The 22879-nt window shown below is 34.1% G+C and overlaps 1 protein-coding gene across 1 annotated transcript in view; it reads left to right on the top strand.

Annotated features, from left to right (window-relative positions):
• Positions 1 to 14102, top strand: part of LOC129235093 (CRISP/Allergen/PR-1-like) — a 32973-nt gene extending 18871 nt beyond the window's left edge. Inside the window, exons 5-9 of the mRNA XM_054868774.1 lie at positions 4278 to 4375; positions 6426 to 6538; positions 10705 to 10845; positions 11220 to 11482; positions 13529 to 14102. Coding sequence (XP_054724749.1) covers positions 4278 to 4375; positions 6426 to 6538; positions 10705 to 10845; positions 11220 to 11482; positions 13529 to 13630 — 717 coding nt within the window. The 3' untranslated portion in view covers positions 13631 to 14102. The remainder of the gene's footprint in view (positions 1 to 4277; positions 4376 to 6425; positions 6539 to 10704; positions 10846 to 11219; positions 11483 to 13528) is intronic.
• The last annotated feature ends 8777 nt before the right edge of the window (positions 14103 to 22879 follow it).

Here is a 22879-nt window from a genome sequence, read left to right as displayed (position 1 = left end):
TTTCATTTAATTATGACGAATGCTAACTGAAGGCTGGTTAACATGAAAGCCCATCTTAACCAGCCCATGAAAGGCTAACATCCTAGGTAGGCTTTCATGGTTTTTTCCCCCTAAATCACTCATTCCTAATCTGTACAGCAACAACTACAAGGGCTACTAGTACTATCTCTTGCCCCAAGACACAAGGACGTAGCCAAGAGGGGGGGGGTCCCCCCCCCTTCCCGAAAGAACATTGTCTGCTTTTTCTCGGTTGTTGCACCTCACGTCAACAAAAATTTTCCAAAGAGAGAAATTTTATGAAACCCGGTATTTTCCCCTTAAATATTCCCATTAATCAGCAGTTTTCCCTCATCCGAGTCAATTTAGAACACGAGAACCTCGTGCAATAACTGCAGTTTCCCAGTTGCCGCCTGTCGTTTACTGTGTTGCGTACTGCGTCCGAAAACGAAGAATTTCCGTATTCTTTCAACCCAGCAGGGTTGTGACCTTGAAATTCGGCCCCTTTCCCTCAGTCCACCAGATTGCCATCGGCAAAGTAATTGTCAACAAACATTCCCCAGTCTCTTTGGGGTGGTTTTCTTTCTTTCTTTCTTTTTTTTTTTTTTTTTTTTGTTTCGACTCCTTTCCCGTTTGGAATTGATTTCCTAGACACATGCTGCACGAAGGACAGCCAGAGTGAGGTGCATCCCTGGTGAATCAGTAATTGAAATTCCTATTATTTTCTGTTTTAACACACAGTATCTTTCTACCACACACTTACAGGAAACATATCTTGAACGAAATTGTAATCAGAAGAAAATTAAGTTTACGCAAACTAGGTAAGTTGTAGTGTTTCCTTTTAAAGTTTTCTTAATAATACGAGCAATTTTATGTGTTAATTTGTTTTCCCATTTAAAAACTAAGTTCAGACAGCAACGAAAAAGAAATTCTACACATTTCGCGTGTCTGAGGATGAGAAAAAAATAAACATTAATTATTAATTAACTAATTTTTGTTCTTTATATTTTTGGTATGATTCATTTCAGATTTATTTTATATTTTGATTAATAATCCTATTTAAACTTTTAGTTTATTTTTAACAATAATAGATTAATTATCTCCCCGAAAGCTTACAACTTTTAAACTGTAATCCTGAAAAATTCTTTTTTTATTTTTTTTTTTTTTTTTGAACATTTGTGTCTTATCTTTAGCACAAACTAGATTTTTACGGATGTTTTTCCACTCAATATTTAAACATGACCGTGAAACATATTAAATGTCCAAAAAGTATTTTTGTTTGAAGGTAAAATAAGTGAATAAATAAAATTTGAAGTTGTTGCAACGAAATTACTTTTCGCTGTATCAAAATTTTATAAAGCGAAAAATGAAACTGAAAATTACTCAAATATTTTACTGTGATCAGTTTATGAAATTGCAAGTTCGGCCATATAAACACATGTAATTTAAAAGTAGTTATTTGAAATTCGTACTTTTAAATCTTACTGAATTGTGAGTCTATGGTCCCAAGAGAAGAGCGGTTAGTCATTTTTAACTGAAGAAAAAAATCTTTCTTCGATGTTGTTCCGTTTTTCAAGAGAAGCATATTTGTATTTGCTTCATTGGAATAAATTATCTAATCGTTATTTACCGCCATTGTACTGAGGATTTTTTTACTAAGCATCTATGCATCCATCATTAGTAAATTGCGATGGTAGCATTAAATGTAACAAAAAACGGACATGTGCATTTAACTATAAATTGGTGAAAATTTCTGCTATTTACTGAGTTACAAGCAAATAATTAAAAAAAGGTGAATGCGAGGTAAATTTTCTTGTGTTTTTCACTTCTATATTAGATTTCTTTTTAACTCTTAATTTCTTCAAGTTAATATTTTTTGCTATTTCTTGCAATAGAATATGTTTTACTAACATGACATAAAAGAAAGAAAAAAAAGTCAATACCTACGTTATAAAATATGATATGCTTTCGAGAATACAGGATGATTACAAAATTGCTTCTAAAATGGAAGTTATACCAATTTGAAAATGAGAGAATCAGAAGTGTTATTATTGTTATTTGAATTTTGGAAGGTAGATTTAAATCATTACTGGATTTTTAACCACAATCATTCTAAGAATTTTTTACAAAAGATTGTTTTTAGACTTTGGAACATCAGATGACTGAGGAGCAAAAAATTTACAAACAGAGGCTATAAGAAACTTATAAGTTTTGATTCCAAAAATTGGCTAGCTTTATTCATTGCATATAGTTGAAAATGTATCTAAGTTGATGCTACGGTATTATCGCAATCTCAAACGGGACGAAGATTACCTTAATGATCAAAATTTGACGTTTGACTCCAAATTATGAAATTTTCGAGTCTGACACTTGCTTACTGCTAATAAAGACAGTAAAGTAACCAGGTTATAATCAAATATTGTCACGATAATTCGTAATAGAGCATATTGCCATTTTCCCTGTAGTTGTTTACAATTATATTTTTAATTTGAAAAAGACTGAAGTACAGAAGTTGTTTTGTATCAGCAGAATAAACAGAACTCGTGTTTGGTGGTGAGATAGGTGGGTGCGATGCCTCCTCTTGATCTTTTAAATGAAGCATCAAATTGAAAACATCAGAGTAAAATCGCCAATAATGTTCAAATCATTCATGACCTTATAAAAAACATTTATAAAAAGCAATCATTTGCATTTTTTCCAAAATGTTGTTAAAATAAAAATACACAGATGCTTAGTTTCATTCATTATACATTCCATTACTCGATAGGTAAAAGATCTCTCAGGTAGTCGTTTGGCTTGACAAAATTGAACCCCTAGTGCAGTTTCGCATCGAAGAGAGCTCAAGTGTCTCCATCTGGTGGAAACTCGGCATCAAAATTTCTTGTGCCAGTCACATCTGCGCCTTAATGGTAGCATTTGAAAGACTAGATGCCACATCGGTGGTTCGCACTAGGTCCGAAAAGGCTAAAGCCTCTTAACGAAGCCCCATTAGAAAAAATAATACCATGGCGGATCCTAAGATAGCTTATTTTACCAATTCGTTGCAAAAAAAAAAAAAATAATAATAACGATTAAAAAAAAAAAAAAGAAACGGTAATACGCCTTTTAAAAAAAAAAATGATTCCAGCAAAGGAAGTCTCCGTCCATCAAAGAGATACAATTGTTTGTTCAAGATTTTAAATGATGGTTAGAAATGATAATTAGAAAACGGATAAAATTAGAAATTTCATTCAATTTCGTATTATTAAAAGAATGTTATAAACGTAGATAAATAAAGAACTAGTTCAAGCTTTTTAAATGAAACCTTGCTAATATTTTCGTCGAGAGGGTGGTTGAATTTTGCCAGAAATCTCGATCAAATCGGGCAGGGTGGCGGAATTACGTTATTTAGCATTCATACAGTTATACATTCGACGCGATAGATATAGATTTCTTTATTTTTTTCAAATAAAATGACTTGTACATATTTTGTTGAAATATATTACAAAGCTTTAATATTTTATTAAATTATCACCTGCATTTTCCAAGTAATCCCTAGAACAGTTTTCGTTTTCCGATTTTTTTTTATTGTGACTTTTTTATTAATAGGAATTATTATACTATCCCTCATTTTCAAAGCATCAGAACAGAGGAAGCTTATGTGATGGAATTTTTCTATCCATGTTTGGAAACTTAGTATGGGATAACTTTTAGTTTAACGTTAATTTTATAAACTGTCAATAATTTCTTTGCCACTTAATGTAAAATTTTTGTTTACTAATTTTAACAATTGCTCCATCAATTTCAATTATTTAATTAATTTTAGTTAATTATCATATTTTAATAATTAGTTTTAATTGGATTTATTTTTTTAACGTGAATATGAGCTACTAATTTTGCTTTAGCATGCTTCCTCTTTTGAAGCTCGCTCAACCTTGGACCCCCCCCCCCCTTAACAAAGTTCTAGCTACGTGCCTGCAAGACAGAGGAGAAGTTCACCTACCATTTGTACTGGTTATCTCCAATTTTTTTAATTTTGTCACTTACATCCCTTTGCTTCTCGCTGTCTCATATGTACTACAATAACTTTGGTTCCTTCATTCCCGTACTGATTTAAAGTTTTGCTCCTTAATATCTTGGATGTCCAATATATATTGGGCGTCGAATAAGTAGATATTCTTTTTCTTTTTAATTATAATTATTATTATTATTATTATTACTATTATTATTATTTGTCGTTATGAGTTGCACCAAAAAAAGTAATAATAATAAATATTACTGTAAAAATATTTCTTTTTCAGATGATATGGGCAGATACTTGGAGACTAGGTTGTGGTTTTGTTGCTTTTTCATTAGGAAATGGTTACAGACATTTCTTTGTGTGCAATTACGGACCAGCGTACGTATGAATAAGCATCTTTATATCTTTCCGGCTCTCGTGATCAGCCGTTGATATTTGTTTCAAACTGTCATGAGACGTTGATGGTGTTTCAACAATAAACATGCTTTAAAATTGTGAAAATGTGATGTGGGAGAAAGAAAAGTAATAGCTGCATGTGAGTAACACAGCTCAGAACTCTATCTCTAAGCGTTTACTTTGAGAAGCTTCAAACCGGATAAAATACCGGCATCTTCCGGGCTGCTCCTTTGTTTATTTAAAGGCTATTTCTCAGTTCACGTTCTCTGTCATAATGCTGCGTTCTGCTTAACTTAAGCAAGCATATATATGTAGGCATTTTTAAAAGTCTTTTTTTTTTCCACTATACTTTTTCGAAAGAGCTTTTACACTCGAGCTTACAAATCAGCAATATTGAAAAAAGATTATTTGTATATAAGTTATTTTTTCTTTACGTGCAATACATTTGTACTAAAACTAAGGGGCCTATATTGTGCCCCCATAAGTATATGTAGCGGCTTTAACTAAAACGAAAGTCAATACTTTTCTTTTTTTTTTTGAAACGAAGGACAAGTAAAAAGTATGTTTTAAATTTCAAAAAGTCACACCTCAAATAAATTTCAAAACGTATAACTTTAAAATAAAATATAAAAAAATTATTTTTAATTCTAAAGACTCTTTCTATAAGCTTGGTTCGCACTAAAAAGTATGAAATAAAAAAAGCGTATGATTTCTTGATTGCAATGCTCAAAAATTGAAGTTTATCTTAATATCTTTATGTTAATTCTGAAGCAGTCAGTCAAATTAAAATTAAAAATTTGAGAAAGGAAATATAGGCGGTATAGTAAAAGTTATTCGTACAGAGCTGTATACCGCCTATTTCTCCTCTCAAATTTTAAATTTTGATATTATTGGCTGATTTTGAATTAACATAAAGATATTAAGATCGACTTCAATTTTTGAGCGTTGCAATCATATTTATTTTATTTCATAGTTTTTAATGCGAACCAAGCTTATGGAAATAGCCTTTAGAATTTAAAAACATTTTTTATATTTTATTAAAGTTATTATAATTGAATATTTTTAAGATTTTTTCTTGGTTGTTTCATTTAAAATTTTATAAAAGTTATCAAATCTCAATTTAAGATACGTTAAATCATAGACAGTGATATTTTAAGTAGGGTAGATTACTTTTAGACTTGGAGAATTTTTTTCTCCTTTCTAACATTAACAAACAAATTTTAAATTTTGTAGCTTCGGTTACTTGATCTTTTTTTTTTTTTTTCAGTTACGTACAGGTACTAGAGTAACAATTAAAATGATGTACGAACAATTTAAAAAAAGAATAACCTGCATAGCCGAAACAAAATAGAAACTTTCAATAATTTAATGATTTAACGGCTGAAAGGAAATTTTTAGATACCGCATAATAAGACGTGAGCTCGTAAACAAGTATGGGAAATGCACAACTAAGACGAGATTTTAGTTTTAGTAATTATTTTATTACTATTTTATTACTAGAGAATCGCCCGTCAAGGTATGACGGGTGAAAATTGCTTCTACATTTGAACGAAGCCATTGCCTGTTTGGTGATATTTTGGTAGTTGAAATTGTAACCCTAACTCCAGTGGATTAACCCTAAACCCCAGTAGGTAGCGTTCATTGTTGACCATTCTTTCGTTTCTTCATTCCCCTGAAATGACACAGTCTTACCAGTAAAAGAGTTAAGTTGCCGGATCGAGTTCAGCCTTGTCACAATGAAGCCTTTCCCTGCATGTTAAACATTACCAAAACATATTATCAAATTATCATGCGTGGCGCGAGTTTTATCGCTGAAACTCGCGGGTTACTCGATCATTGGCTATTATATATATGAGGATGGTGAAAAACTGATTTGTATTGAACAACAAAATTCGGTACAACTGATTGTAAACCCGGTTAGTTCTTTTACGCTTCAAAATAAGAAATACAAATCTCAAATTATTGATCACTTTTCAGCACATTTAAGTAGAATGAGAAAGAATTCCAAGATGATTCATATTTCTTTTTATAGGGGAAACATCTACGGAAAAGATTTGTATAAAAAGGGTGAACCATGTTCAAAATGTCCTTCGAATACCTGCTGTGGAAAGAAGTGCAAACCCACTGGTTATGCTGGTTTATGTAGTAAGTTTGTTCAGTTAAATGTTATTCAGAAAAGCATTTGGTAAGTTGATTCTTTGCAAGGCAAACGAAAAGAATTTTGAATGCAACAAACTTTTTTGAATTTTGTTTTTTCGATTGATATTAATATTTTAAATGTGCAAGTATGTTTTCAGACCCAAAACTGCTAAAGTTCTGAAGAAAGTAAAACGTCTCCCACTGTTTCATTAGAAATTAAGCTCTTCGTTATAGCTTTTTCTGTAGCGCGAAAAGTATGAATTGGAGTAAGAGGCTAATGGAATCTATTTCCACTTTCTAGTCTACAGAGGTGTGAAATTTATTAGACTCAAGGAACGAAAAACAGGAAAATCAAATATTCTGGTTTAAAAATAACTTTTATATCCTTTATAAAAGCCTTATTATGTTTTTCCAAAACAGTCGAACTACTATACAATATTTTGCAGCAAAATTTCCCGTTTTATTTGAGTTTCCTTTCCAGGGCAACACTGAGTCTTATCTGATAACATCTACCGTTATGTGCTGTTATTGTTTCTAAAATTGTTTCTGCAGCTGTAAGTGGTGTGAAATATTTTTTCGTGTGTTTTTGCAGTAGGACGACTAATAAGAAATTTATAAGTGATTTTGTGTCGCACACTGGTTTCAGGGAACAGTTTTAGTGTTCGTTTTCATTTTCCCCTTAGAACATCGATTTTGGTGAATTTTGTAAAATGGGTAAACATCCTGAAGTCTCACCACGCAAGAAAGCATTAGTCATGTGTATATTAGACCAAAACACCTTTGCACAAAGAGGAATTGCGAAAAAAACTTAATATTTCATAGAAGAACTGTCAGCAGAATCAATGTTTCTGTGAAAGAAAACATACCAGTTGTCCCATAGAGGCTGAGAAAATGTGACAGAAAACGCAAAATGTATCCAAGAATGGAAAGAAAACTTATTTGGATGGTCAAGGAAAGCAGAAGAACAATTAGCAAAGACTTTGCTAACACTCTGAAGAACTATGGTGTGGAGGTGGACCCAATATTGCTCCGGCGACGACTCTACGCCAATGGGATGCCTGCTCAAACGCCACGTAGGGACACAGGAAGGCCAAGATCACCCCAGGTATGGCAAAGAAAAGGTTTCAGTGGTCTCTTGAACATCTTTGGCTCGCTGAATCCTTATCTTTGCTATAGCTGGGGTGATTTTGGCTTTAATGCGTGGCCTCAGAGCAGGCATCCCGTTGGCGATGAGTCGGCACCGGATCAATGATGGGTCCACCTCCACACTATTATGCTTTTGACTGTTAGCAAGTTCTTTGCTAGTTGCTCTTCTGTTGGCCTTGACCATCCGAATAAGCTTGCTTTCTATCCTTGGAGACATTTTGCGTTTTCTGCCCCATTTTCCCATCCTCTTTGTGACAACTAGTACGTTTTCTTTGACAGAAACATTGATTCTACTGGCAGTTTCTTGGGAAATTTTAAATTTTTTTGCAATATCTCTTTGTGAAATGATATTTTTGCCTAACATACACATAACCAATGCTTTCTTGCATGGTCAGAGGTCAGGCAGATTACCCATTTCACAAATTCACCAAAATCTATGTTCAAAGGAGAAAAACGTGAAAACGAACACTAAAACTGTTCCCTAAAACCAGTGAGAGATACAAAACCACTTATAAACTTCTTATTTTGGTGATCCTAGTGCAAAAACACACTGAAAAATACTTCACACCACTCACAGCTGCAAAAACAGTTTTAGAAACAACAACAGAATATAATGGCGGTTGTTATCAGTTAAGACTCAGTGCTGCCAAGGAGGGGAAATTAAAGTAAAACTCTAAATTTTGCGGGGAAATAACGTATAGTGCTTTGAATATTTTAGAAAAACATAATTTTTGGCTTTTAAAAAGGATTTAGAGGTAATTTTTAGACCGGATTATTCGATTTTTAGGAGCCAGGGTAAATCTTGCAAATGCCGCCCTTACCCATCTTCCTTAAAGCTTTTAAATCGCGTTTCAACGGACACAGGACAGAATAGGACAAACTTGCCGTTCCTCAGAAGTTGCCGCCCGGAGCAAGAGCTTACTCCGGGCGGAGATCCTTGCCGTAGATCCGGCACTGGAACTTGCAATAAGTTTTGACAAATTTCAAGCTCTCTAAAGCAAATGTATGGCTTCAGTATTCATACTACACTGGTGGACAATTGCTAAGGACAGATGGCAATAGCAGCGTTAGAAACCACAAAATGGAAGACAAGGAAATTTGGAAATTAGCATACGTTCGGGACACAGTAAGACGTGCCGTGAGTATGCAAATTTTAGACTCACGACGTTGCTGGTCACATGATAGCGCTGATAAGTGATACAAAGGGTTGGGCGCGTGATGATCATTGTTGTTCAAAAGCAAAGTTTGACGGGAAAGAAGTAATGGGCGAACTTGCATTTTTCGGTATGTCTTCCCGACATCCCTTAGATGATTTTATAGGTGGCTGTGGGCAACATCGAAAAAGGGCAGAAAAATTTAGATGTTGCCAGGGAGTTTGACGTCAGTCACAGGGTTGTTTCTAGAGCTTGGAAATCATTTCAAACAAATGCAATGTGTAGCAAATGTAAAGAGGGAGGTCATGTACACAATACGACGTCAGCAGAAGATTGGTATTTAGTGCTAGCAACGAAAAGGAACCAACGTAACACAGCTACTGAGGTAGCAAAGCAGTTTCCTGCTGCTACTAGCAAGCAAATATCCCGAAAAACTGTAGCCAGACGTTTGAATGCAGTAAGACTATACGTCCATCAGCATGTTTTGTACATCCCATTGTCTACAAGTCAGTGTTTTGCTCTTTTGTAATGACGTCTTCAGCATCGCATTTGTAGAGAAGTCGACCGGACTTGTGTACTGTTCTCAGATGAAAGCAGGTTCAGTCTGTCGTCTAATTGTGGACGACAACTAACCTGGCATGAGAGTGGTACAGCATGCAAGCTGGCAAGCATAAAAGAAAAGGACTAGTATCCTACAAGTTGTGTCATGATATGGGTAGGATTAAGATCAATGGCCGTACGTCACTCGTGTACTTCCAAACACGACTATGACGGCTAGTGATACATTAAGGTTGTTCTACTGCCTCTTGTTCACGTGTTCTGTGGTGCTGTGGGTGATAAATTCGTTTTTATGGATGGCAACTTAACATATCATTAACAATCGCTGTCCAGGAGTGTCTAGCTCACTCAAAATATTCAATCCATCAGATGGCCAGCACGATCAATAGCTCTGAATCATATTGAAAATGTTTAGGGGGCTGTGGGGAGAAGTCTTCCTGGTCGACAACGCCCTCCAATAAGCAAGGACACCCTTATCCGTGACTGACAGAAGAATGGGATAAATTACCCCAAGAGCTGCTGTATAATGTTGTGTAAAGCATCACATGACGTAGGGAAGCTTGCATCGATCTCCATGGTAGCCATATCCCATATTGACATTTTACACCGGAACGCCTGGGGATGATAATTACATTTATTCACTTTTACGTATTCAACCCTAAACTCATCGTTTCGTCCTTTGAACACTTTTCAACTCTTTTTGGATTTCAGAGCGCAATAAATTATCGTCATTGCAATGTTCTAGAGCTTTGGCATTATTTTATTTCACTAAGCATCGAATTACACTTACTTTTTTACGCGTTACATTGTCCATTGGAATCCGTCTTTAGCAATTGTCCACCAGTGTAATACTGATAGATGAAGGAATGCATAGTAAGTGCATGGCACAATTCAGACAGACTCTGCCACAAGTGCTTCAGTATTGGAAGATCTAAAGGCTAATGCCTTGTTATAGGATTGTAAGAAATATATCAATTGTGTATTTCTTTGTTTTGTTATGGAAAAACAATGGCAAACTGTATTCATTGGAGCACTGATGTATCATGGCAAAGTGCCAATAAAGTAGAATATTTTGTTTACGAAGCAAACAAAAAAAGAATTCCGTAGCAATTCAAGGGGGTTGGCGAGCAAGAGGCTCTGTCCCAAGTAAAACAAAATATTCTAAGTTATACATTTTTCCTTCTTTGAAATCCTTCAAGCTGCTTTTCGGCATAAAGTTCAATGAATGATTTTAATTAACAACTTATTGATAACCGTCAAAAAGTAGCAATGAGTTATTGACACTTTAATGCTTAAAAAATGTTTTCTTAACAGGAATGACAAATCCAAATGAAGCACCTGTTTACAAACCAACCAAATCGTATTTATTGTTCTGTGATTTCCGAAGCTCTGATGGTGATTGCTCCACGATCTCTAATGAAGCGAATAGGTGGCAAATTAATCATGCACTTGGAGGTAAAATTATTTTTACTGAAAATTTTATATTTCCATTTGTGCGGTGTTGTTTTTCAATTAACCAGGATAGATTAATGGATTATGGTGCAACAAGAAAGTGGAACCACCTTCTGGTGAGAGGGTTTGATCTTAATAGTCTGAACATCGGTATAAACTACCATATCAAAATTGGCAATGTATGTTAAAAACCAAAGGTTCGGAGGGGGGGGGGGGGTTCCTCGCCACTGAATACCAGATGTACTAGAAATGCAGCTAAAACTTTCTCTATTTTTAGCCCATTTTGTAAATGAAACAATCGGCTATGTTCTTTAAAAAATGTTTTACATAGTAGTAAAAAAAATTAACTGCTTTATTCTAGTGTATTTATTTTATAGGTTCTCATGCTGAAATTATCTTGAAAGGTGGAGAAAAAAGTGTTCTTTACTTTTCGAAACAAATTAAGAGCAAAGGACGATTTTGCTTGGTTCTAACTTACCGTACAGGGCCAACTTTAGCCGGGCAGATTGACTCTAATAGTGTTGTGGCAACTTACGAACCAGAAAATTCCAGTCCTGTGAAGTTTACTCTAGAATCGACCGGCTCCAGTACAGAATTCATGAATTTTAACATGGACTTGCTTTGGGGAGGAGTGACAAAAGTAAGTTATGAAATAATTAATAAAGTTTATCTTTACTAATAATAAAGCTCAAAGTTTGTTTGGATATCTGGATCCCTGTCGGGATGCCTCTTTGTGACGCGCATAGCGCCTAAACCGTTCGGCCAATTTTCACGAAATTTGGCACAGAATTAGCACACCCCAAGAGTTCTATGTAATGTTTCCATCAAGTTTAATTGAACTATCTGTTCAAATGCTACATAGAAAACCAAAGCATTCATCTTCTTTTATCGGATAAAAATACATTGTATTCAAGCGTGTAAACTTTTCGACATTACTTCAGAGTTCTATCATCTTTATCTTCTTTACTAATAATAAAGCTCAAAGACTGTCTGTATATCGGGATCTCTCTCTGTCTGGATGTCTGTGACGCGCACAGCGCCTAAACCTTTCGGCCGATTTTCATGAAATTTGACACAAAATCAATTTGTAGCATAGGGGTGTGCACCTCGAAGCGATTTTTCGAAAATTCGATTTGTTCTTCTTCTACCCCATTTTTTAGAACATTTTACCGAGCAAATTATGATAACGTGGACGAATAAATTACCAAATTATCATAACGTGGAACCGTAGCATAGGCGAGCAAATGAACATAGCACATTGGCGAGAAATTCATTATCCATTATTTGTAGATATACAGGCGAACCAAATGACCTTTTAATTTTCTACTACGGGCAAAGCCATACGGGTACCGCTAGTAAAAAATAAACTCATTAAGCGCACCTCACACCAAAACTCTCTTCCTCCCCTCGTGTCTTCTCTTAACCCCTACTTTTTTCGTGCTCCAGTCACCTATGTGACAGATAATTTGGTACCAATATTTAAGCGCAATTTTTATTCTTGCACCATTAAAACCAATACAATGGTACCAATATTTAAGTTATCAATATTTAAGATTTGGTACCAATATTTAAGATTAAGGGTTGTAAATGGTATAAAATCCAAAGCTGTAGAATGATTTTTGTCAAACCTCATTCTGGATGCGGTCAACAGCAATCAATGAGCAGCAATTATATCAGTTTTAAGCAAGAAAATTTTTGCTTTAAATATTCCAATAGAATGATATCTTCATTAAGATTGTCCTGAACCAACCCCTCTCCTACTCCTCCAAGAAACTATTACACCGTAGATGATATCAACTACGTTAAAATATTTTAATTCTCAGGTTATAATTTTGTTCTTTGAATTCCTAATAGAAGCACTTTCCTTTCCATCAGATTCCAATTGCAGCCCAGTCGCATTTTCAAAGAGTGTATACTTTATTTAGATTTCCACCTATGTTCAAATTCCTCATAAACAAATTCTGAAAAGAAAATCTAACTGCACTGAGCATTTTCTACTGCCGTTTTTCCAGCTTTTTTCACTTGAGGTGTACTGTAGTTGGGGCGAACCTAACCTGGTAGCATTCCTAACCGGGCAGCATTGGAAGGCTACACAGATCCTAATCACAGCATTACGACGATTCCAGTTTAGCTTCGCCTCAACTATTGTATACTTAATAACTATTTTTTAAGCTAACAATCAAAGCAATCATCATTGATGGTAAAAGAAATGATCAAAAGATAGAATTATGATAAGTTTAATTTAGAATTTTACTACCTCAAAATATAAACATTAAAAACTCTCATGTATGGGGTTTTTTTTTTTCTTTTTTGAGTCAGGAAAAATATGATTTTTTAATTTTTATTATTTTGGATTAAGATAAGTTTTGAACAAGGCTTGTTTGTGATCCGAAATTTCTGGGTTGCCGTTTCCGAAAAGTTTGGTCTGGCTAACTGGCCACTCTGAAACTGAAAAATTACATTAAAAAAGAAAAAAAACTTTTAAAATGTTTTTTTTTTTTTTTTCAATGATTTGTGCATGCATATTTGCATGCATATTGGTCAAGCTTCCGATAATCTCACATATTGCTTTCAAAAAAATTTTTGTGTCCACTTGCATCCCTGGGCAAGTAGTCATAATTTGAATCAAAAATGATTTTTTTTTTCATCATCAGAGCAGAACATTAAAAATTTATTCTTTTTTCAGTTCAGCATTGAATTTTCTGTACCAGTTGGTGCTCCTGCCCAATTCCTAAACATAGACAAAGTCGCTGCCAGCGAAGGGAAATGTACAAAAGCTGAAGACTGACGAAAAGAACACATGGGACAGAAACCTTCCATAGTATTCACAGAAGTCGTATTTGCAGTTGCGCTCAAAATAGTTCAAGTTCCACATCTTCGTTTACTTATATCAAATATGCCATTCTATTCAGAAGTTTTCTCATTCGGATATGACCATAAAAGCTTAAACTGAACATAGAAAAATTATGAAGAAATATTTGGTGATAAGTCGAACTTGTTTATAATGAGCCCTGATTTAACGACAACCCGGATTTAGCAAGAGAATCAGAAGTACTTGGTTGGTACAAAGTTAAGTCTTAGGGAGCATAACTCGCTTTTAACAAGCAAACCCCACTTAAAGCGAGCAATATTTTTGAGATTCTTAGACTCTATTTACTTCCAGCACAGCATATCCTTTGCTGGTAAATTTTCTTTAACATTCCAAAGTCAATTAAAGTTAGATTATAAATCCCGAGAACCTGCGATGATAGCACTTTTTTAAATTTGTAGAATAAAGAAACATTTAAAAATTACATAAATATATATATATATATATATATATATATATATATATATATATATATATATATATATATATATATATATATATATATATATATATATATATATATATATATATATATATATATATATATATATATATATATATATATATATATATATATATATATATATATATATATTGTGTGTGTGTGTGTGTGTATTCCTCAAAGACAATGACATCGGAGACAATCAGATAGCTCAAAGTAAAGTTACCAATTTATTTGGTACAGTACAGAATTAAAGAGAACAAAAAAAGCAACTACGGATAAATTTTTATCACCATATCGCTTTTAACGAGCACTTGGTTATAAACGAGATAATATCGGGGTCCCTTTGTACTCCTTATGAGCAAGTTTGACTGTAATATCAATTTCACTAAAAAGTACGGAAACAACCTTTGTGCTAAACATGTCAGGATAGCCCATGCTTGCGAAAAATAACATTTACAAGTAGCCAAAGTAAAAAATGTTATGGAAACAATTCAAATTGTTTGAATTCTCCTTTTACATCATTCCTCATGGTGACTCTGCATCTTTTTAACCGACTTCAAAAAGGAGGCGGTTATCAGTTCATACCGTATGTATGTTTTTTTTTTTTTGTTTGTCCACTCATAGCGTCCCACCTAGTGAACCGATTTTGATGATTCTTTTTTTAATGGATAGAGGATGGCTCAACTTAGGTCCCATTACTTCGTTTGACCATATTTGTTCTTTAGAAAAAAAGTTATGGGCAAAAAACAGTAAATTTCCCTATTAAATGATTAAAATGATATTGTAGCGAAGTTCGCACTTTTCATCCGTGGATAACGGTGGCTCAGTGGTAGAATTCTCGTCTCCCACACGAGCGACCCGGGTTCAAATCCCGACTAGGACAAAGTGAATTTTACAAAAATTTCGTTTCTACTGTTTCCCGTATTTTCTCGAATGTTCTATTAATTTCTGTATCTTTTCAAGTCTGGAAAGTTCCAGCACTTTTTCAAGTTGTATATAAGGCGATGTAACGTTCATTCGTGGTTCTGAATAAAGATCTCGAGTTGAGACTAACGAGTATTCGCTTCATTTGGCTTTCACATTGTCTTCGCTAAATTCATCTACGCGACAATATGAAACTCATTGTTATAAAAGTTTGGTACCATATAACTGTAACATTAATAGTAATTGTAATGATAATTTTGAATAAAGGCTTTTCTAAAGCAATACAGTGATATAGAGCCGCACTTCTTACTAGGTAACTTCTTACTTTTACTGAAATATCTACATTTACACTAAAAAGAATGAAATAAAAAAATTTTGAAAAAAAATAGAACCGACTTCAAAATTGCTCTAAAAAGTGAAAAATAATTTTATTCTTTAAACACCATCGATAATACTTTTAAACATAATTTTTGAAGTTGGCGCAAAAACAAAAAGTAAAATCCATTGTAACCATGCTTCGTTCATATTTTTATCAAAAAATCATCCAAAGTTAGGAACGGAACATTTATATCGTTACTCAAATATGCTGTCATCAATGCGTAATGCATGTGGTAGTGAAGAAACTGGACGTGGTTAGATTTATACTTGTAGTTGAGTTATGGCTGTGAATGATTTTATCGATCGTTTTTGCGCCAACTTCAAAAATTATGTTTAAAAGTATTATCGATGGTGTTTAAAGAATAAAATTATTTTTCACTTTTTAGAGCAATTTTGAAGTCGGTTCTATTTTTTTTCAAAATTTTTTTGAAGACTAAGTTTAGGAGAAAGGGCAAGTGGAGCCAGATGTCATCAGGAATAACTGATGACATCTGGCTCCAGCTCAGTTATGCCCAATTCCAGAGCGACGAGTCCATAACAAGGATGAAACTGCAGTCTCTGGATGGCATAACCGGGCTGTCGGTATATTGTGCATTTGTTTAATTAAATTGTTAGCGAATCACACCTATGAGCTGGTATTACAATGAAACTAAGATAGTTCGACTACCCCGGTAACTCAACATTTATTTTCCTTACTAGCTACGTCGCCCGGCTTTGCACGGTCCACCTCGAAAATAAAAATTTTGTCAAGTAACGCGTGTTCAACAATCAGGCTTGGGGGAAAAAATCAGTAAAATTATGCGGCAGAATGCGGAAAAATAACCAAAAAGGAAACATTTTAAATTCTCCGATCGCAGGAAAAGCCTCAACCCAGAATTTTTTTTTTTTGTTCATATTCGAGAAAAAAATGGCAACAGATCTTTTTTCTCAATAATTTTCTTCACGTTACAAATTTTAACAAAAGCACTGTTACGGAAAGTTGAGATGAAGCACTGAATAATAATTTGAATAGAGGAAAGTCTTCGAAAAATAGGGATTTTATGTCGAAATCTGTTTCATAATTAATGGTTTTAATTGATATCTTTGCTAATTTTATCGGAGGATTATGTTGAATAGCCAAACATGAAGAAGATGAAATTACGAATCCATCGATACCTGGTGCGATGGTCAGTTCACTGTCGTTCTGGAGAAGAAACTTGGACATAGATGACTACATAGATACATAGGTACATACATAGATATATACGCTCAGTTTTTAATTATAAACTAGCTGCGTCGCCCGGCTTTGCACGGTCCACCTCGAAAATAAAAGTTATGTCAAGTGACGCGAGTTCAACACTCAGGCTTGAAGCAAAAAAAAAAAAAAAAAGTCAGTGTAGTTTTGCGGCAGATTGCGGAAAACCCCCCAAAAAAGTAAACATTTTAAATCCCCTGATTACACGAAAAGCCTCAAAACAAAAACACTGAAGCACTGAATAATAATTTGAATGGAGGAAAGCCTTCGAAAAATAAGGATTTGATTTTGAAATCAAAGAGTCATAATTAATAGTTTTTAATTGATATCTCCGCTAATTATTATCGGAGGATTGTGTTAAATAGCCAAACATGAAGACGGGAAGATGACGAATCCATCGATACCTGGTTCGATGGTCAGTTCACTGTCGTTCGGGAGAAGAAGCTTGGACATAGATAGATAGATACTCAGATTTTATATGTATAAGACTAGCTGCGTGCCCGGCGTTGCACGGGCTACCTAAAAAATGTAAGAGCAGTCCAGTTGATGCTTTTGTAGTACACTGACACTAGTTTCTAACGCGTTAAGGAATAAATAAATGCGCGTAAAGCAAGGTTTGCAAAACACCAGTAAAACATATTTTTGCCAAAACACCTCATCAACGGTAATAATCGTTATCAATGATACAAGTTATGAGTACATTTTCAGTCAGCACAAAAGGGGAAAATATATGCATTATCAACTATAATCTTTACTCACGTTAAACTGAATTACATCTGATAGACTATATCGGAAATATTTATGCACAATAACAATCCGCTTTTTACATAAAATAGTCTACTACCCGGCGTTGCCCGGGTGTTTATTAATGCAACATACCACTCAGATAAATATTTGGATGGATTCTATCCACATGGTCGTACAAGAATTACATCAATCCGTTTTCCAGGTACAAACCCTCAAAGAACTCAAATAACTTGTAAATCACTCATTTACTTTACGACGTGCACGGTCCTCCTCGAAAATGAAAGTTATGTCATGTGACGCGTATTTAACAATCAGGCTTGAACAAAAAAAAAAAAAAAACAGCAAAATTTTGCTGCAGATTACGGCAAAATAATCGAAAAGTAAACAACTTAAACACCCTGATTACAGGAAAAGCCTTAAAACAAAAGCCTAATTTTATTTCTCTATATTCGAGAAAAAAAAATTGCAACAGATGTTTCTTTTCAATGATTTTCTTCACGCTGTAAATTTTAATAAAAGCGTTCATCCGGAAAGTTGAGTTGAAGCACTGAATAATAATTTGAATGGAGGAAAGCCTTCGAAAAATAGTGATTTGATTTTGAAATCTAAGAGTCATAATTAAAAGTTTTTAATTGATATCACCGCTAATTATTATCGGAGGATTATGTTAAATAGCCAAACATGAAGAGGGGAAGATTACGAATCCATCGATACCTGGTTCGATGGTCAGTTCACTGTCGTTCGGGAGAAGAAGCTTGGACATAGATAGATAGATAGATAGATAGATACTCAGATTTTATATGTATAAGATGGTAATTTCAATGGGCGAAAACCTCTTCAACTTTACACAAATTTGCAGAAACCCCTATAAGTCGACATCCAATTGCTATTCTTGTCCAATTTCCGCTACCAACATGCTTTCACATTGACCTCTTTTCAGAATTTTACGCTGCGGTTTCTTGATCAGTCAGTCCTTTTTCGGAAAGCTGTGTTAGAGAATTCAATCCTTTATCCAGAGGAGTCAGCCACAGCACTCTGTGCTGTTAGTGCAATTCTAAAAGGGTAGGATAAATGTACCAATGGAAGTCCTTTAGAGAAAGAAGGCATCATTACATGTTTTGCATATTGCTGCTCACAGGGTCGCGCCGTCCCTACGTGCAAGGTCGTGCGACGCACGACGGCGCCAGAGCCAAAAAGGCGCTGAGCTCTACCAATCAAAAATGCTCCAAATAGAGGGATAAATCTACAACCAAAAAAATAAAATCGAGCAATAGTGGTGAAATTTTACTGCTCATTGAAACAAGCAATCCGCCTAGCTGCCTATCTAAAAGGAAAAATTATTGCCTTGTGGTCGAAACATGCTATTCAAAAGCGCAATCTTTTGCACTGAAAACACATGATGCTAATTAATGCATACTTTAGCATTTTTCTTCATATGTGGAGCCGTGAATGCTATTTCGGTATGTCAGTAGTACACAAGAATGTTGAGCATACGAAGTGCAAGACATTTACCATTCCCCATTTTGGTTCTTGTGGTGATTATGTTGAATTATAATGTGTGCAATATGTCTTTTTGTGATTTTGAACTTTTGTTCGTGGTAATTCCACTGCATCATGATATCATACATAAAAAATACGGAAAGCACATTTGCATATTATTTACTTGTGCGTAAAATGCATACATAGATTGTAGACAATAATTTTTCAGTTCCGAAAAGAAACGTCTTGACCATAATTACTCAATAACCTCACCCCCTTTATCTCTAACTATTTGTGCGTTAAATTAGAGGAAGAGCATTGGACAATGAGTTTCTTTAGATATTAAACTCAATGCTTGTTTAACGTTTCCGTATTTTAGAACTGTTCGTTTTACAGGAAAAGATTTCAGTTTCAGATTTCGAAGTGGAATATCCTCTACATTACTATCCTTCAATTCAGAAATAGAATTATTACCCTCCTGTTCCGTGTTGCAACCAGGGGGGGGGGGTTCACAGGGCACCCCTCTGGTTGTACCACCCCGTGCCCCTCCCCTCCAGAATCCTGAGTTGAATGTTTTTCAAAAATATTCTTGATTATTAAAGAGAAAAAAAACGTGTTTTAGGAAAACAAAGTGATTTTGATAATAAAAAAATAATAATGTTGGGGTAAAACTTCTATTTATACAGTCGGACCTTGATTTAACGAATTTATCGGGACCGAAACTTTTATACGTTAAATCGGGGTTATTCGTAATATCGGGGTGTGAAAAAATTAAAAAAAATACACTTACCTTATCTAAAAGCCCTAATAAGCAACTGCGCAAAAATATCCATAATTAGAAAGTGTATACACTTTTTATTCAGCATTCCGCGACTTATTACACACTAGTTTAATTTGAAAAATTTAAAGTACTGTGTAACAGATGTTTGACCATTTCCTTGATACTTGACTCGAAATACTTCACTTTAGACTCAATGGGGAGAAGAAAATATTGTGTCTTTTGCAGCCTGCTGCATGAATATGTTACTACAGTTTCCAGGCCATGTGTAAAGCATTTACAAAAGTAGCAGTTTGAATGGCAGTTTCATTATCGCTTTCTGCATCAGAATCGCTATTCATTGGTTGCTCCCTAGCCCGACAAAAATTGCTGATTCCTAGGAAAGTCTCTTTCTGCTTCAGACAATATGGATAATATCATTTGGAAAACAATCCAATATTTCCTAACTCAAATTAATCAAAAAAAAAATCGGCTGTTAAAGTAATTCGTTAATTCGGGGTTTAATATTCGGTAAATAGAGGTTTTTGACTTCATTTTAGTCAAGGAAAAAGAAAAATTCGCTAAATCGCGAAATTCGTTAAATAGAGGTTCGTTAAATCGGGGTCCGACTGTATCATCAAAAATTAGGTTTCTTAAACATGACTTATGAAAAATTTAAGTGGAACAGCCTCTGAACCTCTCTTCCTAATATCATAGAGTATTGCTTGAAATTTTTAAAACTTGAATTTTGAAAAAAATTCCAAGGGGAGAGTTGTAGAATCTTTTTTCCGCACAAATCTTCAAAGTTGTCCACATTTGTGTTTTTGGATGATCAATTTCAAAAAATTGGAGGGGAGAGGAGGAGAATTAATTTCTATCTATTTTTCAAAAAAAAAAAAAAAAAACGATCGGGAAGGGTCCCAGAGTTCCATTTCTTATTCTAGCGGCAATAATGGTGGCTTTTAATCGCATTTTAAGGTTTCAACTTCTACAAATTTCCACGGAGTCCCTTATACCTCCCCCCCCCCCAAAAAAAAAAAATAAAAAAAAAAAACAATCACCAAAGACCGTCTAAAACTGCATTTTTAAAACTACAAGTTTAAAAAAAAAATTTCAATGTGCCCCCCTAAATTTTTTTTCTAGCTGTGCCACACTGGTTCTGTTTTTATGTTTTGACAGGCATAACAGTTTTACCAGTTATTCAACACTAAGAGATTAGATAGATATTCATAGTGGCATTAACTTTTGATAGATAAAATATTTTCTTTTTCCAAAACACATTATTAGCATATCAGAGAAGCTGCTGAACTCGAAATAATTTCGAGATATTAAGTAGAAACGTACACCATATTCCAAAATTTAATATTCTTATACTTTATTTTAAGAAAACATTAAATGCCAAATGCCTTTTTTTTTTTTCATTTTATATATTTGTCAACAAAACCTCACTCCAGGTGTTAACTATATTTTCCTCGAACGCCAGTGCAATAAAGGCACTCAAAATACATTTGCACGACGGCGCCAATCAGGCTTGGCGCGGGCCTGGCTGCTCATAAGTTGTGAGCAACACTTTTTATCTTTAACAGACCTGACTGACTGACAAAAAGTTTTTTCATCTCTTCTCAAAAATTACGGATTTATTCCTCATGAGGTATTCAAATAGAATTAGCAATTTTATTATGTATTTTTCAAAAAAAAAGAAAATGAAAAGAAAATTTATTTATTGGAATTCATTTTCATAGTGTAAATGTTAACATTATACTAAGTAGGCGATACAGAAACTGTTTAGGAACTAAAATAATGGAACCTCAGTAAGTTGACATCCGCTTAAGTCAACATGTTTTCATGTTCCCTTGGGGAGTCTAGTTATTGAGGTTCTACTGTATACTAATGATCTTGAAAAAAAAATACTTTAAGGTCAAACTAAGTCTCACAACAGATTTTCAGTTTTCCCTCACAAATATTTAGAAGGTAATGTAAATTGCACTCGCTACTGAACGTACAGAAAAGAATTCAAAGATGTTATACATAAATCTCCTAATGAATATAACGGCATGGAGTTTGTTTAAAACTTTTCAATTTATGATTTTCATAAAAATGAAAAGAAATTTTATTTGCTTGTCTCTTAACATAGCATAGTAAACATCAAAAATGGAAACAATATGATTCCCATAGCGGATGGAAAGAATTCGCAATTTTCAAAATGAAGGCATCAAAAGAAAAAAGCAGTATATAAAAGAATTTAATTAATAATACTTAGAAGTACAACTGAAACAGCACCAAGTGACATACATATATAGCCATATAGTAAAAATTGCCAAAACATTTAAATGTAAAAATAGATTCTTCCAGGGTATAAGACACTTCACCAGTTTAGGGCCCTCAGCTTTTTCTTTTTTGTCAGAATCATTTTGAAGTAAAAACATTCATCTAGTTTTATCAATAAATACATTAACCCTAGCGTCAATGACCGGGTACCTATTTGCAACTTTTATTATAATTTTTACCCTTTCTAACTAGATCTTGGTAAAATTGCTTTTAATACTTGTTATTTACATAAATCTGAACTAAAGAAAGTTGTAACCATGTTTTCAGGAAAAAATTTAAGGTGAGTTTTTTAGAATTTAAAATTTTTATACCTACATTCAATAACCAGGTACCCCAGTACCCATTAATTACACTGCACGTCAAAAAATGCCCCTTCAAAATGCTTCTCACGCCATTTTTGATGATTCTCATGTAAAATGAGCCCTTGAATCAAAATATAACCACCGTTTTCCCCCCTCACTCCCCCCCCCCCTTTATATCGCGCCCCCTAATTTTATTCAGTTTTCGGCAGTTACAAAGCAATTATTTATATTTCATAGGGAAAACAGCATTGTATTCACCATTAATATTTCTCTGAAGGGTTAGAGAAGTTGTATAGTTCAATAGCATGAACATTTGTAGCAAGTTGGGACACTCAAGCAAGTATCCCCCCCCCAAAAAAAAAAATAAATCTAAAAAATCCTCAAACAATTTTTTTTTTAAAGGTTCGTTTTTCAATTTTTTCATTTATTTTCTTGGTGTAAAACCTTATTATTGAACTCACTTCCCATCCCCAAAAAAAATTTTCACTCTAAAAAAAATAAAAATTAATAAACACTTGAAAACATTGCATATTACATACCAGTCACACTGCAGATCATAGATGCAAAGAAACTT

The sequence above is a fragment of the Uloborus diversus genome, chromosome 2 (assembly GCF_026930045.1).
Source record: "Uloborus diversus isolate 005 chromosome 2, Udiv.v.3.1, whole genome shotgun sequence".
Classification (NCBI taxonomy): domain Eukaryota; kingdom Metazoa; phylum Arthropoda; class Arachnida; order Araneae; family Uloboridae; genus Uloborus; species Uloborus diversus.
The sequence above is the reverse complement of the archived record's forward strand: the minus strand, read 5'-3'. Positions and strand labels throughout refer to the sequence as shown.